Source organism: Passer montanus, unplaced genomic scaffold (assembly GCF_014805655.1).
Source record: "Passer montanus isolate IOZ18808 unplaced genomic scaffold, ASM1480565v1 scaffold339, whole genome shotgun sequence".
Taxonomy (NCBI): Eukaryota; Metazoa; Chordata; class Aves; order Passeriformes; family Passeridae; genus Passer; species Passer montanus.
The window spans coordinates 19200-39423 of NW_024368141.1; the positions used below are offsets into that span (position 1 = coordinate 19200).

A 20224-nucleotide genomic window follows, 5' to 3' on the forward strand; every position below is an offset into this window, starting at 1 on the left:
CCTGGGTCTGGGGTTTGGGGGGTCCTGGATTTGGGATTTGCGGTTTTGGGGGGTCCTGGATTGGGGATTCAGGGTTTGGGGGATCCTGGATTGAGGATTTGAGGTTTGGGGAGTCCTGGCACCCTGGGTCTGGGATTTTGGGGGGTCCTGGATTGAGGATCCGGGGTTTGGGGGGTCCTGGGGTTTTGGGGGGTCCTGGCACTCCAGGGTCTGGGGTTTTGAGGGGGCTGGAATTGGCATTCTGGGGTTTTGGGGGGTCCTGCATTGGGGAATCCGGGGGTTTGGGGGTCCTGGATTGGGGATTTGGGGTTTGGGGGGTCCTGGCACTTCGGAGTCTGGGTTTGGGAGATGCTGGATTGAGGATTCGGGGTTTGGGCGATCCTGGATTTGGGATCCGGGCTTTGGGGGGTCCTGGCCCTTCAGAGTCTGGGGTTTGGGAAATCCTGGATTGAGGATTCGGGGTTTGGGGGGTCTGGCACTTCGGGGTCTGGGGTTTAGGGGGTCCTGGATTGGGCATGCAGGGTTTAGGGGGTCATGGCACCCTGGGTCTGGGGTTTTGGGGCGTCCTGGATTGAGGATCTGGGATTTGGGGCGTCCTGGATTGGGGATTCGGGGTTTGGGGGGTCCTGGCACTCTGGGTCTGGGGGTTTGGGGGTTTCTGGGCTGGGAACCTCTGGTTTGGGGGTCTTGGGGCTGGAGGCGGTTCTGGTGCTGGGGAGGGTCTCTGGTTTTGGGGTTCCAGGGCTGAGGAGGCCTCTGCAGCTCGGGGGTCTCTGGTTTTGGGGTTTCTGGTTCTGGGGGTGTCCCTGGTGCTTTGGCCCCGGGGGGCTCTGGGGTGTCCCGGGGGTCTTTGGGCCCGGGGGCACCTCGGGAGCCTTTGGGGGGTTCCCGGAGGGGTCTCCAGCTCTGGGGTCTCTCTGGCCCCGGGGGGCGTCTGGCTCGGGGGTGTCCAGGGGGGTCTCGGGGTCTCTATCCCAGTGGGGGGTCTCTGGGTGGTCTCGGGGGTCTCTGTCCCGAGGATCTCTGGGGTCCCGGGGGTCTCTGTCTCGGGGGCCTCAGGGGTCTCTGTCCCGGGGTCCCTCTCCCGAGGGTCTCTCGGGTCTCTCTGTCCCAGGGGTCTCTGTTCCGGGGGCCCCAGGGGTCACTCTCCCGGCTCCCTCTCCCGGGGGTCCCTGTCCCGGGGGTCTTTGTCCAGGGGGTCCCTGTCCCGGGGGTCTCTGTCCGTCTCCCTGTACCTCTCACTGTCCCTCTCCCTCTCCCTGTCCCTGTCCCTCTCCGGGGCTCCCTGTCCCTCTCCCAGGGGTCTCTGACCCTCTCCCTGTCCCTGTCCCTGTCCCTGTCCCTCTCCGGGGCTCCCTGTCCCTCTCCCAGGGGTCTCTGACCCTCTCCCTGTCCCTGTCCCTGTCCCTGTCCCTCTCCGGGGGTCCCTGTCCCTCTCCCAGGGGTCCCTCTCCCAGGGGTCGTCCCGGTCCCCGCTGTCCGTCTCCGTGTACCTCTCACTGTCCCTCTCCCTCTCCCTGTCCCTGTCCCTCTCCGGGGCTCCCTGTCCCTCTCCCAGGGGTCTCTGACCCTCTCCCTGTCCCTGTCCCTGTCCCTGTCCCTCTCCGGGGGTCCCTGTCCCTCTCCCAGGGGTCCCTCTCCCAGGGGTCCCTGTCCCTCTCCGGGGCTCCCTGTCCCTGTCCCTGTCGCTGTCCCTCTCCCTGTCCCTATCCCTGTCCCTATCCCTGTCCCCGTCCCTGTCCCTCTCCCCGTCCCTCTCCCTCTCCCTGTCTCAGACCTGTGCTCAGCCCCTCCATGCGTGGCCATCCCAGGGTGACTCTTGTTCCTCAGCCCTGCACCCCCCATGAGCCCCCCAAAGGAGCAGTGGGGGCACGGCGCTGCCCCCATCCCATCCCACTGACCCCATGGATCCCATGGATCCCATCCCATCCCATTCCATCCCATTGATCCCACTGATCTCATCCCATTGATCTCTTTGATCCCACTGATCCCATCCCATTGATGTCATCCCATTGATCCTGTTGATCCTATTGATAGCATCCCATTGATCCCAGTGATCCCATCAATCCCATTGATCCCATCTATCAATCCTATCCCATTGATCCCATCCCATCAATCCCATTGATCCCATGAATCCCATTGATCCCATTATCCCAGTGATCCCATCAATCCCATCAATCCCATCAATCCCAACAATCCGATCCCATCAATCCCATGGATCCCATCAATCCCATTGATCCCATTGATCCCATCCCATCGATCCCACTAATCCCATTGATCCCATTATCGCATCCCATCAATCCCATGGATCCCATCGATCCTATCAATCCCATCAATCCCATCAATCCCATGGACCCCATCAATCCCATTGATCCCATTGATCCTATCAATCCCATCCCATCAATCCCATGGATCCCATCAATCCCATTGATCCCATTGATCCCATCCCATCGATCCCACTAATCCCATTGATCCCATTATCGCATCCCATCAATCCCATTGATCCCATTGATCCCATTATCGCATCCCATCAATCCCATGGATCCCATCGATCCTATCAATCCCATCAATCCCATCAATCCCATCCCATCCCATGCCAGTGATCCCATCAATCCCATGGATCCCATCCCATCAATCCCATGGATCCCATCAATCCCATTAATCCCACTGATCCTATCAATCCCGTCCCACGGATCCCATCAATCCCATTGATCAAAACTGATCCCATCAGTCCCATGGATCCCATCAATCCCACGGATGCCATCCCAGCCCATGGGGTGCGGGTCCGGGGTTCCCGTGCCCCCAGCCCCGTGCTGCCCCTCCAGGCTGCCCTGTGCCACCCCAGGAGGTGGCATCGCGCTCCAGGCTCTGCCCTGGGGGCACCAAGCTCTGCTCTGGCCTGCCAGGAGATTCCAACCCCGGGAATAAAAATTCCTGGGAAGCTGCTGCAGGCTGATCCCAGCAGTGCCAGGGCTCGGAAATGCTGCAGCTCGGATTTGGGGTCGGGATTCTGCCCCCAAACCCCTGTGAGGGTGGGAAGGAAATCCGGGATGGAGGAATTCCGCCTCGGCCTCGTGGCTCCCTGCACCTTGGGGAAAGCAGCAAAACCAGGGACGTGGTTCCTTTTAGAGCTCAAAAAGGGAGTTAAACTGCAAAAGGAAGTCTGTGGGCAGCTCCTTTGGGGTTTTCCCTGCTTCCACAGGGCATTTCACCTCTGATGGGGTGGTATAATAATAATAACAACAACAACAACAACAACAACAACAACAACAATAATAATAATAATAATAATAATAATAATTATTATTATTATTATTATTATTTTATTTGTTTATTATTATTGTTATTATCGTTATCATTATTGTTATTATGACTTGTTATTACTGTTATTATTATCATCATCATTAGCATCATTATCATCATCATTATGTTTGGGTTTTATTATTATTTATTATTTTTCTCATTATTATTATCATAGTAATAATAATAGTAATAATAATTATAGTTATGATTATTGTTGTTTATTATTATTTGTTATATATTATAATCATTATCATTATTATTATTATTATGGGGTTTTTTACTATTATTATTATTACAATCATCATTATCATCATTATTATGTTTTTAAATTATTATTCATTATTTTTATTATCTGTGGGCAGCTCCTTTGGGGTTTTCCCTGCTTCCACAGGGCATTTCACCTCTGATGGAGTGATGATATTATTACTATTACTATTACTATTACTATTACTATTACTATTACTATTACTATTACTATTACTATTTTATTATTTGTTTATTATTATTGTTATTATCGTTATCATTATTGTTATTATGACTTGTTATTACTGTTATTATTATCATCATCATTAGCATCATTATCATCATCATTATGTTTGGGTTTTATTATTATTTATTATTTTTCTCATTATTATTATCATAGTAATAATAATAGTAATAATAATTATAGTTATGATTATTGTTGTTTATTATTATTTGTTATATATTATAATCATTATCATTATTATTATTATTATGGGGTTTTTTACTATTATTATTATTACAATCATCATTATCATCATTATTATGTTTTTAAATTATTATTCATTATTTTTATTATAATAACAACAACAAAACAACAATAACAGTAATAACAATAAATTATTATTATTATTATTATTATTATTATTATTATTATTATTATTATTATTATTATTATTATTATTATTATTATTATTATTATTATTATTATTATTATTATTATTATTATTATTATTATTATTATTATTATTATTATTATTATTGTTGTTGTTGTTGTTATTATTATTATACCACCCCATCAGAGGTGAAATGCCCTGTGGAAGCAGGGAAAACCCCAAAGGAGCTGCCCACAGACTTCCTTATTATAATAATAATAAATAATAACAATTAATTATTATTATTATATATAATATATATATTATATATATAACAATATATATATAATATTGTAATAACAATAAATTATTATTATTATTATTATTATTATTATTATTATTATTATTATTGTTGTTGTTGTTGTTATTATTATTGTTGTTGTTGTTGTTGTTGTTGTTGTTATTATTATTATTATTATTATCATCATCATTATTATCATTATTATCATTATTATTATTCCCTGGATTTTGGGGGTCAGGGTGCAGGCACCCCATGGCCGCACACCTGGCTGGACAATTTTCCTGAATTATGTCACCCCCAACCTCCCCTTTTTCTGGGCTGCCCCTTTTGCCCGGCTTTGGAACATTTTGGGGCAATAAATGAGTTTCTCCCGATTTTCCTTTGTAATTTGGCTGCCCCAGCCCCCCTGTGGGGCTTTCCAGGTGTGACCCTTGTGGATTTGGGGGGTTTTGGGGTGACCTCTCACCCCCGCCTCAGCTTCTCCGTCTGTGAATGCCATAAAACAGTAAAAAACATCAAATTTAGAGGGAAGGAAGGATTTGAGGGGAATTATTTTTATATTAAACCCTGCTGAGGTTTATCTCATCCTTGGGATTTCTCATCTGGGCAAACTCCATTTTCCACCCATTTTGGACCCATCTCTGCCTCATCAACACTTAATTAAGGTGGAAATTAAATCCACATGGGGACTGGGAGCATCCTAAATATCCTTCTCTCACCTTTTCCCCCTCTTTCTTTATTTTTTAACATTTTTATTATTATTTTATGTGTTTTATGCCTTCCCTCCATCTGTTGCTCCTCCCTGCCTGCCCTCACCACCATCTGCATAAATTATTTGTCGCATTAAATGCCAAAAATACCCCAAAAAAGTGTGAAAAGCTGCCTTTTCCTCCATCTCTGGGGGGATCTTGGGGCTCCCAGGTTTTTGGGGAGCGCGGGAGCAGCCAGAGCTCAGCACGGGAACATCTCCAGTGTTTTGTGTCTCTCCAGGCCAAACCCAGGGACCCCGAAACTCGGAGGAGCCCCGGGAGCTGGAGCCCCAAAACCAGGAGGGGCAGAATCCTGGAGAGCCGGAGCCCAGAGACCCCAAAACCCGGAGAGACAGAGACCCCAAAACCAGAGAGCCAGAGCCCAGAGACCCCAAAACCCCAAGAGCCAGAGCACAGAGACCCCAAAACCTGGAGAGACAGAAACCCCAAAACCCGGAGAACCAGAACCCAGAGACTCCAAAACCCAGAGAGCTGGAGAACAGACACCCCAAATCCTGCAGAGCCAGAGCCCACGGACCCTAAAACCAGGAGAGCTGGAGAACAGAGACCCCAAAACCAGGGAGCTGGAGCCTAGAGACCCAAAACCCGGAGAGCCAGAGACCCCAAAACTTGTACAGCCGGAGCCGAGACACCCCAAAACCAGAGAGCCAGGGCTCAGAGACTCAAAAAACCCGGAGAGTGGGAGCCCATTCCTGGGAGCTGCAGCCAGGACAGCAGAGCCGGAGCTCCCTGGGGCCTGGGAGCCCTGAAAGGCAGAGACCCCCAGAGCCCCCAGCCCAGCCCGGGGGGCAGGACCCCCGCCCAGCCCCGTGTGCAGCCGGGAGGGTCCCTCAGCCCAGGAGGAGCAGTGGGTGAGTTCTGGGACCCCCAGAAGCCATGGCATTCCCTCCCTTCCCCCTTTGCCCTTCCCTGTCGGGAGGAGTGGGGGCCGGGAGGGGGTGGTCCCACCTGGGACAGGTAGGAGCAGAAGCTTTTCCAGCCTCGGGTGGAAGCAGAAGCTGCCACAGGACTTTGGGGTGTTCCCCCAGCTCCCTGGCAGCTCTCTGGGGCAGGTGAACCCACCTGGGGGGTGGGTCCAGAGCCCTCCCCCTCCCTGTGACTCCTGTCACCTGCTGACAGAAGTGTCCCCAACAGTTTGGGTCCCCTCAGGGACCACCAGGGGTTTGGGAGGTGTCACCTGGAGATTTGGGGACGCTCTTTGGGCTTTCACCTGGCCCATCCCTGGCTTTTAGGGGTTCAGAGGGGACAGGGGCTGAGAGGAATCCCCCCGGGGACCCCCAGGCCCCGTTGGTGACAGCCCCTCCGTGTCCCCCGCTGCAGCATGTGGCAGGTGTGACCCTGCCCACCTGTGCCAGGTCACCATGGAGCCGGGCCCGGGGCAGCCCCAGGAGGCCCTGCTGACGGTCAACGAGCAGGTACGGCCACCCCAACCCCAAACCGGGCTGGGGAGGGACCCCAAAACCGGCCTGGGGGTGGGGGACCCCAAAACCGGGCTGGGGGTGGGACCCCAAAACCGGGCTGGGGAGAAACCCCAAAACCGGGCTGGGGAGGGACCCCAAAACCGGGCTGGGGTGGGGACCCCAAAACCGGACTGGGGAGAAACCCCAAAACCGGCCTGGGGGTGGGGGACCCCAAAAGCGGGCCGGGGAGGGACCCCAAAACCAGCCAGGAGTGAGACCCCAAAACCGGCCAGGGGTGGGACCCCAAAACCGGGCTGGGGGTGGGATCCGCACCCCAAAACCGGGCTGGGGGTGGGGGACCCCAAAACCAGGCCTGGACTGGAACCCCCACCCCAAAACCAGGGCAGGGAGGAACCCCAAAACCGGGCTGGGGGTGGGACCCCAAAACTGGGCTGGGAGTGGGATCCCCACCCCAAAACTGGGCCAGGGATCCTGACCTCAAAACCAGGCCAGGGATGGGATCCCAAAATTGGGCCGGGGTGGAACCCCAAAACCAGCTGGGGGTGGGACCCCAAAACCAGGCCAAGGGTGGGATCCCCACCCCAAAACCAGCTGGGGATGGGACCCCAAAACCAGGCCTGGAACCCCCATCCCAAAACCGGGCCTGGACTGAGACCCCAAAACCGGGCTGGGGGTGGGACCGCCACGCTGAAACCTATCTGGGGAGTGGGACCCCAAAACCAGGCCAGGAGTGGGATCTCCACCCCAAAACCAGGCCCAGAGTGAGACCCCAAAACTGGGCTGGGGGTGTCAGTTTCTGGGGATGAGAACCCCAGTTAATCCCCAGGGATCAGTACCCCAATCAATCCCCGGGGTCAGAACCCAAATCAGTCCCTGGGGATCAGAACCCAAATTCCCAGGGATCAGAATCCCAATTCCAGGGGGTCAGAACCCCAATCAGTCCCTGGGGGTCAGAACCCCAATTCCCAGGGATCAGAACCCCAATTCCCAGGGATCAGAACTCCAGTCAATCCCTGGGGATCAGAACCCCAATTCCTAGAGATCAGAACCCAAATCCCCGGGGATCAGAACCCCAATCAGTCCCTGGGGATCAGAACCCCAATTCCCAGGGATCAGAACTCCAGTCAATCCCTGGGGCAGGGAGCAATGTGTGAAAAACACGGTCACTGTCCTGTGAAAATGTGAAAAGTTTTATAAAGGACAATAGGAGACAATAGGAGACAATAAAGGACCACAGAGCAAAGGTTATGTGAAAAACAGATTACTCTCCTGTGAAAATGTAAAAAGTTGAATAAAGGACAATAGGAGACAAGGACCACAGAGCAGAGGTGTGAAAAACACTTTCACTGTCCAGTGAACATGTAAAAGTTGAATAAAGGACAAAGGAGACAAGGAGCACAGGGCAAAGGTGTGAAAAACACACTCACTGTCCTTTGAACATGTAAAAAGTTTTATAGAGGACAGTAGGAGACAAGGAGCACAGAGCAGAGGTTATGTAAAAATCACTTTCACTCTCCTGTGAACATTTAAAAGTTGAATAAAGGACAGTAGCAGACGGGGAGCACAGAGCAGAGGTTGCTGTGGCATCAGCCAAGAGCACCCCGTTATCTTCGGGGATGCCCCTTAAATGCCTTTCCCCTCCCATCAGCTCTTTGCACATTCATAACCCTCATGCATATGCACAACCTACTTTGCATATCCCAGCAGCTATTTTGCATGGCCCCTCCTCGGGGCTGCCTTTTCAGAGCGGGCAGTTTCCTGGCTTGGTTTTGGCTCCTCTTTGTCACTTCCATTTTTTGGGTCCTGGCCCTGGCTGCCTCCCGAGGTGAGTGCTGCTGGCTGGCAGAGCTGTGCAGTGTGCCCATCCCGTGTTATCCCATCCCAGCAGGCATTTAGCACAAACACACGATATCAGCTATTGCACTGAGCCCAGTGAGCCACAAAAATACAAACTGTGTCTTTATAGCAAAGGTACTTTAACACCTCACACGTAAAACCCGTTTCGATGTTTGCAAAAAGCCAATGTTATAATGTGTATAGATATAGATACAGCACTATAGATATGGTGTTAGATAGATCTAACACTATAATTATATATAATATAATTATATCTATTCATCTGTAACACTGGGTGGGGCTGATCTTCACCGAGGGGAGAGGAGGAGGAAGGAGAGGAGGGAGGGAAGAGGCCAGAGATGCCCCAGGGCTGCAGGAATCTTTAAAAACACAAACCAGGGAGCAATGACAATTCCATTCCCACTCACCACGAGGCCCAAAGACAGGAAAACCAAAAGCCTGGGGTCCATCCTTGGAACCTTCATAATAATTTCAATAATAATAATTGTGCTGAAAATGAAGGATGAACAAATTTTAAACTTCTTCAGCTTGCTCTGCACATACTTAGTGTGTTGGTACAATTTTTAAATTAGCATTAAAAGTTGTTCAACAAAATCATTAATATGATACCTGCACAGGTTTTGGCCCAGTTATTTTAGTAGTTTGGAGTTTAGACAGGTATGTAAGATGTCCTCTACAGTTCAGGAGCCTCAGAAAATCGAAGGATGAAGGAAACCACAGCCTAAACATTTCTTAATACAGTTCATCAGCTTTTGTGGCCTTAGGTTTTTGTCAAATGGGACAATAACTTTTCTAGGTGTGAAATCCTGCTTTGGGGGTACTCAGAACCTGCCTGGACTCTGCTCCAGGTGGGGCTGCTCTAGCGGGGGATGGGCTGTGATCTGCAGAGGTGCCCACCCGTGCTGGGGTCCTGTGGGGAAACGGGGACAAAAACCCTTTGTGGGAGGGAGAGGAACATGAGGAACTGATGCTGCTGGACAGCTCAAAATATTGATCCTGTTGGGCAGCTCAAAATGTTGATCCTGTTGGACAGGAGATCAAAATATTGATCCTGCTGGACAGCTCAAAATATTGATCCTGTTGGACAGCTCAAAATATTGATCCTGTTGGACAGCTCAAAATATTGATCCTGTTGGACAGCTCAAAATATTGATCCTGTTGGACAGCTCAAAATATTGATCCTGTTGGACAGAATATCAAAATATTGATTCTGTTGGACAGAATATCAAAATATTGATCCTGTTGGACAGCTCAAAATATTGATTTTGTTGGACAGAATATCAAAATATCGATCCCATTGGACAGCTCAAAATATTGATTTTGTTGGACAGAATATCAAAATATCGATCCCATTGGACAGCTCAAAATATTGATTTTGTTGGACAGAATATCAAAATATCGATCCCATTGGACAGCTCAAAATATTGATTTTGTTGGACAGAATATTAAACTATTGATCCTGTTGGACAGCTCAGGAGTGCTGACTGATCCATTAGTGATTCAGGATACCTTTGTTCATCACCTTTCCAGCCTGTCTGAGCCTGCTCTGCTCCCCCTGCAGGGCTGCTGGCCTGTCCCTGGTGCCACAGCCCTGCCCTGCAGTCCCATTTAACCCCTCACACTCCAGGCTCCTGGCACAGCACACCCAGAGCATCCTGCTCCTGCAGGGCCAGGCCTGGGAGCTGCTGGGCTGGGTTTAATTCCCCCAGGCACAGCTCAGTGTTTAGAGACAGATACAGACCAGGGGATGTTTCCAGAATAAATCTCCTGAAGATAATGTGTTCTCCAGCACTGGAGACACTTCCAATGCCAGAGAACTTCCAGATGCTTCCAGCTCCTGGCAGGATTCCCTGGGTTCCATGCATGGTTGGGATCCATCCCTTCCCCGCACCTCCTGTTCTGTGCTGAGGTGAAGTAAAGCCACAAACCCTGCCAGGACACCTGGTGGGAACCCCAGCATTCCCTTGGATCCAGCCCCATCACAGCTGGGAAGGAATTTGCCACGGCTGCTCCTCCCTGCCTGCCCTCACCACCATCTGTATAAATTATTTGTCGCATTAAATGCCAAAAAATACCCCAAAAAGTGTGAAAATTGGGATATGTGATAGGGAGAGGATCTGGAGCTGGATGCCCACCTGCATCCAGCCTGGAATCACAAATGTCTGATTAATTGGCTCGTTAATTAGTCTTCCCTCCCGGGTTATTTGTGTCTCCTCCCAGCAGCAGCAGGGAGAGAATTTTGAGGATTTTGGGGATCCTGTGCCCTGCTGAGCCTTTTGCTGCTCCAGTGGAACTGGAATAAATCCAGTTTGGCTGCCTGGCTGTGCTGGGCTGGCTGGGGATGGGTCATGAGGACGTTCTGGTGTCCCCAGAGTCCCACAAAACCCCATCTGGACATGCCCAAACTCCTCCTCATGGAATATTTGCCTGGGGAGGGATCCAGGTCACCTCAGGGAGCTTCCTGTGCCTTTTCCTTGGAACTTTAACACCTCACACGTAAAACCCATTTCGATGTTTGCAAAAAGCCAATGTTATAATGTGTATAGATATAGATACAGCACTATAGATATGGTGTTAGATAGATCTAACACTATAATTATATATAATATAATTATATCTATTCATCTGTAACACTGGGTGGGGCTGATCTTCACCGAGGGAAGAGGAGGAGGAAGGAGAGGAGGGAGGGAAGAGGCCAGAGATGCCCCAGGGCTGCAGGAATCTTTAAAAACACAAACCAGGGAGCAATGACAATTCCATTCCCACTCACCACGAGGCCCAAAGACAGGAAAACCAAAAGCCTGGGGTCCATCCTTGGAACCTTCATAATAATTTCAATAATAATAATTGTGCTGAAAATGAAGGATGAACAAATTTTAAACTTCTTCAGCTTGCTCTGCACATACTTAGTGTGTTGGTACAATTTTTAAATTAGCATTAAAAGTTGTTCAACAAAATCATTAATATGATACCTGCACAGGTTTTGGCCCAGTTATTTTAGTAGTTTGGAGTTTAGACAGGTATGTAAGATGTCCTCTACAGTTCAGGAGCCTCAGAAAATCGAAGGATGAAGGAAACCACAGCCTAAACATTTCTTAATACAGTTCATCAGCTTTTGTGGCCTTAGGTTTTTGTCAAATGGGACAATAACTTTTCTAGGTGTGAAATCCTGCTTTGGGGGTACTCAGAACCTGCCTGGACTCTGCTCCAGGTGGGGCTGCTCTAGCGGGGGGTGGGCTGTGATCTGCAGAGGTGCCCACCCGTGCTGGGGTCCTGTGGGGAAACGGGGACAAAAACCCTTTGTGGGAGGGAGAGGAACATGAGGAACTGATGCTGCTGGACAGCTCAAAATATTGATCCTGTTGGGCAGCTCAAAATATTGATCCTGTTGGACAGGAGATAATATTGATCCTGTTGGACAGGAGATCAAAATATTGATCCTGTTGGACAGGATATCAAAATATTGATCCTGCTGGACAGCACAAAATATTGATCCTGCTGGACAGGATATCAAAATATTGATCCTGCTGGACAGAATATTAAACTATTGATCCTGTTGGACAGGATATCAAAATATTGATCCTGTTGGACAGAATATTAAAATATTGATCCTGTTGGACAGCTCAAAATATTGATCCTGTTGGACAGAATATCAAAATATTGATTCTGTTGGACAGAATATCAAAATATTGATCCTGTTGGACAGCTCAAAATATTGATTTTGTTGGACAAAATATCAAAATATCGATCCCGTTGGACAGCTCAAAATATTGATTTTGTTGGACAGAATATCAAAATATCGATCCCATTGGACAGCTCAAAATATTGATTTTGTTGGACAGAATATTAAACTATTGATCCTGTTGGACAGCTCAGGAGTGCTGACTGATCCATTAGTGATTCAGGATACCTTTGTTCATCACCTTTCCAGCCTGTCTGAGCCTGCTCTGCTCCCCCTGCAGGGCTGCTGGCCTGTCCCTGGTGCCACAGCCCTGCCCTGCAGTCCCATTTAACCCCTCACACTCCAGGCTCCTGGCACAGCACACCCAGAGCATCCTGCTCCTGCAGGGCCAGGCCTGGGAGCTGCTGGGCTGGGTTTAATTCCCCCAGGCACAGCTCAGTGTTTAGAGACAGATACAGACCAGGGGATGTTTCCAGAATAAATCTCCTGAAGATAATGTGTTCTCCAGCACTGGAGACACTTCCAATGCCAGAGAACTTCCAGATGCTTCCAGCTCCTGGCAGGATTCCCTGGGTTCCATGCATGGTTGGGATCCATCCCTTCCCCGCACCTCCTGTTCTGTGCTGAGGTGAAGTAAAGCCACAAACCCTGCCAGGACACCTGGTGGGAACCCCAGCATTCCCTTGGATCCAGCCCCATCACAGCTGGGAAGGAATTTGCCACGGCTGCTCCTCCCTGCCTGCCCTCACCACCATCTGCATAAATTATTTGTCGCATTAAATGCCAAAAAATACCCCAAAAAGTGTGAAAATTGGGATATGTGATAGGGAGAGGATCTGGAGCTGGATGCCCACCTGCATCCAGCCTGGAATCACAAATGTCTGATTAATTGGCTCGTTAATTAGTCTTCCCTCCCGGGTTATTTGTGTCTCCTCCCAGCAGCAGCAGGGAGAGAATTTGGAGGATTTTGGGGATCCTGTGCCCTGCTGAGCCTTTTGCTGCTCCAGTGGAACTGGAATAAATCCAGTTTGGCTGCCTGGCTGTGCTGGGCTGGCTGGGGATGGGTCATGGGGACGTTCTGGTGTCCCCAGAGTCCCACAGAACCCCATCTGGACATGCCCAAACTCCTCCTCATGGAATATTTGCCTGGGGAGGGATCCAGGTCACCTCAGGGAGCTTCCTGTGCCTTTTCCTTGGAAATCTAGGCCCTGGGGGATGGGAATGGCTCAGCAGAGCCCCATCAGGTGTGACCTCCATGGACATCCCTGGCTGGGATAACCCAGCGTGTTCTGGATAAAAATCCTTGGGTTGGGATGATCCAACATCTCCTGGATAGCAGATTGTCTGGGTTTGGAAATCCAGGTGTGTGCCAAGGAAGGCAGGAGCCTCCCCTGAAATGGAGAATGTAAAGCCCCTCCCTGTGAATTGTTATAAATTTGAAATTAAGGGGCTCTCAGGCAAAGATAAGGGAGCAGGAATAACAGTTCATTATTAGGATGTTGTTGCAACGGGCTCCCAGCTGGGTAATAATTGACACAGATTCCATGATTCACACAAGGTTGATTAATAATCTTATTAAGAAACCCATAGTTCTATGTTTATAAATAGTTATGATGCAGGAGGGCCTAATTGGCCCTCCAGTACAAACACCATCACCATTGGCTAATTAAGAAACCAGCTTTTGATAAACAAATCTCCACAACACATTCCACATGTCCACAACACCAGGTGCAGCAGGGTAAGATGAGAATTGTTTCTCACTCTTTTCTCTGATCTTGTCACAGCCTTCCCCAGAAAGACCTGGGAAAGTTGTGTTTCCTGGTGTGGCCAGAGAGCTGCAGCCACACTAGGAAAATTAAATACAAATGTAATAGTACAAACAAACAAACAAAAACATGCCAGAGCCCCAATTCCAGCCCAAGACACAGTTTCCAGCTCAGAGATATTCCAGGTTTCTGTGGGCTCAGCTCACCTTCTCCTACTGCCAAAAAAGTGGGCTAAATCAAACTCTACCACCATTTTTAGTCATAGGAAACAGCACTGCTTTATTCACTCCCCAAACTCACCCCACCACACACTTCCAAAACTTTTCACCATTTCTACATTTTAGCCAACAAAGAAATTCATGTCCATTGGCTATAAATTACAGAATTGTCATTAATTAGCAGTTTATCCTCTATTTGTTATTGATTTGTCCTCTTGTGCTGGTTCTTTCCCATTTTCAGTCTCTTCATTGCCTTTTTCCCAGCCAGGGAGAGTTCCAGTACAGTTGTGAACTGCCTGTGTCTCTTCTTTATCTCTGGGCTCTGTGGAATGTCCTTGTGCTCCATAAATCCTGCATTCCTCACGTCCCATTCCAGCAAAAACATCTCCCTCTCCCAGGCTTTGTTTATTGAAAAGCATCGAGGCTGGTTCAGCTCAGCTCCAGCTCAGCCATTTCCCCAACCTGGGCTCCCAAAATAGCACCTGCTGACCAACCTTGCTAAGGGCTGGCTGCACTGCTGGTGACTCAGGAGAAAAGTTAATTAAAGCAATTAATTAGGACAGTTATTAGGGAAGTTGTATCGTTTCCAAGGCAGAGGCACAGTTTGTGAGGGGCTCAGGAAGAGTTGGGTGTGTCAGGAAAATTCATCCACAAACACCAGAGGTTTGTCCCAAAAGGAGGCAGAGGGGTCCTTTTGCTTTGTTCCAATAAAGGGAGAGGCCATGGGGCATTCCCTTGGGGTCTCACAGATTTTTGGAGGATGCAGCCTCCTTTTTATCCCAATTTCCCTCTCTTTCCCCCCATTTCTGAGGTACTTGAGAGGTTCAGACTTCCCAGAACACCTGATCCCGTGGCAGTGCCCCCCTGTGCCAGTCCCACCGCCCTGGGGGGGTCAGGAATAAAATAATTCTGATTTTCCCCTTTTTCTGCTGCCCCACCCCATGGCAGTGCCCCCCTGTGCCAGTCCCACTGCCCTGTGGAGGTCAGGAAAAAAAAATAAATATGATTTTCCCCTTTTTCTGCTGCCCTTTCCCGTGGCAGTGCCCCCCTGTGCCAGTCCCACCGCCCTGGGGGGGTCAGGAATGGTCAGAGCTCAGAGCCAGAGGACAGAGGTGACCATTGGTCACAGGGACAGTGACCAGAGTGACCCCCAGGGTGCCACCCTCGACCACCACCGAGGGTCAGCGTCACCTCCCCGAGGGTCAGCTGGGCTTTGTGCCAGGGGAAACCCCACAGAGACCTGGGTCACAGCAGGGACCCCAACGCCAGCGCTGACCACTGGCTGACTGACCACTGCACCCCAGGGACCCTCACTGACCACTGACCACATGAGAGACCCTCACTGACCACTGACCCCATCTGAGAGACCCTCACTGACCAGTGCACCCACCCCAGGGACCCTCACTGACCACTGACCACTGCACCCCACCCCAGGGACCCTCACTGACCACTGACCACATGAGAGACCCTCACTGACCACTGACCCCCATCTGAGAGACCCTTACTGACCACTGACCACTGACAACTGCACCCCAGGGACCCTCACTGACCACATGAGAGACCCTCACTGACCACTGACCCCATCTGAGAGACCCTCACTGACCACTGCACCCCATCCAAGGGACCCTCCCTGACCAACTGACCACATGAGAGACCCTCACTGACCACTGACCACTGCACCCCAGGGACCCTAAGTGGCCAACTGACCACTGACCCCCCATCTGAGGGACCCTCACTGACCACTGACCCCATATGAGAGATCCTCACTGACCACTGACCCCTGCACCCACCCCAGAGACCCTCACTGACCACTGACCCCTGCACCCACCCCAGAGACCCTCACTGACCACTGACCCCTGCACCCACCCCAGGGCTCCTGGCACTGCCCGGCCGCTCAGTGGGTTTAGGGCAGGGTTGGGTTTGCTCTGGGTTTAGAGGAAGAGTTTAATTGATTCTGAGTTTAGGGGAGAGCTGGGTTTGCTCTGGGTTTAAGGGAGGGTTGGGTTTGGTTTGGGTTTAGGGGAGAGTTGGGTTTGATCTGGTTTAGGGGAAGAGTTTGATTCTGAGTTTAGGGGAGAGTTGGATTTGCTCTGGTTTAGGGGAAGAGTTTGATTCTGAGTTTAGGGGAGGGTTGGATTTGCTCTGGTTTAGAGGAGGGTTTGGTTTATTTGGGGTTTAGGGGAGAGTTGGATTTGGTTTGGGTTTAGGGCAGGGTTGGGTTTGCTCTGGGTTTAGCGGTTGGGTTTGTTTTGGGTTTAGGGGAGGGTTGGATTTGCTCTGATTTAGGGGACAGTTGGGTTTGTTTGGGGTTTAGGGCAGGGTTGGGTTTGTTTGGGGTTTAGGGGAGGGTTGGATTTGCTCTGGGTTTAAGGAAGGGTTGGATTTGCTCTGATTTAGGGGACAGTTGGGTTTGTTTGGGGTTTAGGGCAGGGTTTGCTCTGGGCCTTGCAGGGAGCATGGTTTAGGGGAGGGTTTGGTTTATTTTGGGGTTTAGGGGAGAGTTTGATTGGGTTTGGGTTTAGGGCAGGGTTGGGTTTGCTCTGGGTTTAGCGGTTGGGTTTGTTTGGGGTTTAGGGGAGGGTTGGATTTGCTCTGGGTTTAAGGAAGGGTTGGATTTGCTCTGATTTAGGGGACAGTTGGGTTTGTTTGGGGTTTAGGGCAGGGTTGGGTTTGTTTGGGGTTTAGGGCAGGGTTTGCTCTGGGCCTTGCAGGGAGCAGCCGCATTCTCAGGAGGTTCAGGAACAGCGCTGGATGCTCTGGGGTCGGTGCTGCTGTCCCTATTAACCCTTTGGGGTCAGCGTTCCTGTCCCTACTAACCCTTTGGGGTCAGCGTTCCTGTCCCCATTAACCCTCTGGGGGTCGGTATCCCCGTTAATCCTTCGGGGTCACTGTTTTTGTCCCCATTAACCCTCTCAGGGTCTGTTTCTTTCCCCATTAACCCTTTGGGGTCTGTGGTTCTATCCCCATTAACCCTTTCAGGGTCAGTGTTTGTCCTCATTAACCCTCTGGGGTCAGCGTTCCTGTCCCCATTAACCCTTTAGGGGTCGGTGTTTCTGTCCCCATTAACCCTTTGGGGTCAGCGTTCCTGTCCCCATTAACCCTTTCAGGAGGTGTTTTTGTCCCCTTTAATCCTTTCAGGGTCTGGTTTTGTCCCCATTAACCCTTGGGGGATCAGTTTTTGTCCCCACTAACCCTTTGGGGTCAGTTTTTGTCCCCATTCACCCTGTCAGGGTCAGGTTTTGTCCCCATTAACCCTTTAGTGGTCAGCATTCCTGTCCCCATTAACCCTTTGGGGTCAGTGTTCCTGTCCCCATTAACCCTTTCAGGGTCAGTGTTCCTGTCCCCATTAACCCTTTGGGGTCAGTTTTTGGCCCCATTAACCCTTTGGGGCCGGTGTTCCTGTCCCCATTAACCCTTTGGGGTCAGTTTTTGTCCCCATTAACCCTTTGGGGGCCAGCTGGGCTCTCTCAGGGGAAGCCCCACGGAGCTCTGGGGCACCAGAGAGCCTGGGTGTGTCTGACGTGCCCAGGTCACGCCTGGGGGAGCAGCGGGAGCCCTGGGGGCAGTGAGGATCGACCCCCCAGCTGCCAGGGCCTCCTGCTGGGGGTTTCTGCCACCTCCCCCTCGCCCAGCCCTCGGGCTGCCGTTATCCCCTGGGAGAACCTGGGGATGCTCAGAGCGATCCTGTCCCTGCACCAGTGAAAGGTTCCAGCACCCCTGAGTCACAGCTAACCCAGGGTGTTGTTAAGGGAACTCCTGAGGGGAATTAGAGCGAAATGACACTGGGTTTATAAATAGATAAATATACAAATATATAAACATATAAATATTTAAATATATAAATATATTTTTATATAAATATATACAAGTATATAAATATACAAATATATAAATATTTAAATATATAAATATATAAATATATTTTTATATAAATATATACAAATATATAAATATACAAATATATCAATATTTAAATATATAAATATATAAACATTTTATATAAATATATACCAATATATAACTATACAAATATATAAATATATATAAAAATATAAATGCGACTATATAAATATACCAAACCAAACAACAAAAACAACAAAATAAACCCCACAAAACCAAAAAAATGACCCAAAAAAACCCAAAAAAACCAAAATAAAAACAAAAAACCCCAAAAAATCCATTAGAAATATAACTGTTATATATAAAATATTAATGTGAATATATAAATATATAAATATATAAAATATATTTATATAATATATATATTTAAATACATCCATAAATACATATGAATATTTATTTTTTATATATATAAAATATATATAAATATATAACCAGGTATGTAGGATGGAGTTTAGAACAATTTAGTTGCACTGGGGAGGAGGTTTGGAGCTGTTTGGGTTGTTCTCATCTAAGCTAATAGGGAAACAAAACCAAAAATAACACAAGAAAATGTACAAGGGAAAAGGGAAGGAAAGGGGGAAGGAGGGAGGGAAAGAAGGAAGGGAAGATGAAAAATGCCATTCACTTGTGTTAAAATTTTAAAGTTTAATAGCGAAAATAGTAATAAAAATTAGGAATAATAATTCATAATCATGAAAATAGTAATAAAATTATGAGTACTAATTCATAATAATGAAAATAATAAAAATTAGGAATAATAATTCATAATCATGAAAATAGTAATAAAATTATGAAAGAAAATAGTAATAAAAATTAGGAATAATAATTCATAATCATGAAAATAGTAATAAAAATTATGAATAATAATTCATAATAATGAAAATAGTAATAAAAATTAGGACAATAAGAATTTGGACAATCAGAGTTAGGACAGTAAAAGACAATAAAAAGCAAAGAATCACGGATGTCGAGGTGCCTGGCACCGAGCCACAAACCCACCTTGGTGCCGAAGGATTTCCCAGAAAAGCAGTCACCTGCTGCAGATTGACAGATCTGGTACAGGATGCAAACATTCCTTTCAAACCTGGCTGTTTCTGCTTCATTTTAGCTCCCCCGTCTTGTGAATCAGCCTAAATCAGCCTTCGTGCTTCCTCAAAGTCTGAGCTGTCCTGCTAAGGAGGCAGTAATTCCTCCTTGGGGTCTCGGTGTCCGTGCTGCTGCCTCTGCCCAGACGGGATAACAAAGAATTTCCTGATTGTCTTTGCCACTCTTTGGGCTAGTTACAGAAAGTATCTTCTATCATTTAGTTTCTGTTTTAATGTTGTGCTGTAGCTTAAAACCTGTATTTACTACACTGCTTAAAAGAGATTAATTCAGCGGAAATTAAAAGAGATTAATACAGCATAAATTAAAAGAGATTAATACAGCATAAAGTAATAAATTAAAAGAGATTAATACAGCATAAATTAAAATATAGTAATACAGCATAAAGTAATAAATTAAAAGAGATTAATACAGCATAACTTTCCAACATAACACATATATAATTCATTTTAATATTTGCAAAGAGCCAATCATATCATATGCATTTTTTCACAATAACTATCAGCTATTTCACTGCTCTGTCAAAGTTTAGTTAACAACAGAAACAAAAAATTATATCTTTATAGCAAAGTTACTTTAACATTATACATGTAGCATTCATCTTAAAATGTGTATAAAGCTGATATTTTAATATGTATTTATATTGGGAGGGAGGAAGGAGGGAAGGAGGGAAGGAGGGAAGGAGGGAAGGAAGGAAGGAAGGAAGGAAGGAAGGAAGGAAGGAAGGAAGGAAGGAAGGAAGGAAGGATTGTTTCAGATGTGCCTTGCTGGAAGGGGAAACACAAAGCTCGGGGGCTCAAATGCACCTTTAGGCTCAGGTGAACACCCAGGAACCTCCTGGGGGAAGTTTTACCCCCTCTGATGTAACACCGGGGTCACCCCCAGTCCTGGGGGCAGAGCCCAGAAATGAGTCTGGGGGCACTTTGGGGGCTCTGCTGGTTCTGGCCCTGCTGGGACCCCAAATGAGGGGCTGGGCCAGTGGGAACATCCCTGGGACTGGGAATGTCCTGTGGGACTGGGATGTCCTTTGGGACTGGGGATGTCTCTGGGACTGGGGATGTCC

At 48.2% G+C, this 20224-nt stretch overlaps 1 protein-coding gene across 1 annotated transcript in view; it reads left to right on the forward strand.

Annotated features, from left to right (window-relative positions):
- The first annotated feature begins 2680 nt into the window (after window positions 1-2680).
- POU6F1 (POU class 6 homeobox 1) overlaps window positions 2681-20224 on the forward strand; it is a 31110-nt gene continuing 13566 nt past the window's right edge. Inside the window, 4 exon segments of the mRNA XM_039715564.1 lie at window positions 2681-3111; window positions 5431-5522; window positions 5899-6061; window positions 6531-6625. Coding sequence (XP_039571498.1) covers window positions 3051-3111; window positions 5431-5522; window positions 5899-6061; window positions 6531-6625 — 411 coding nt within the window. The 5' untranslated portion in view covers window positions 2681-3050.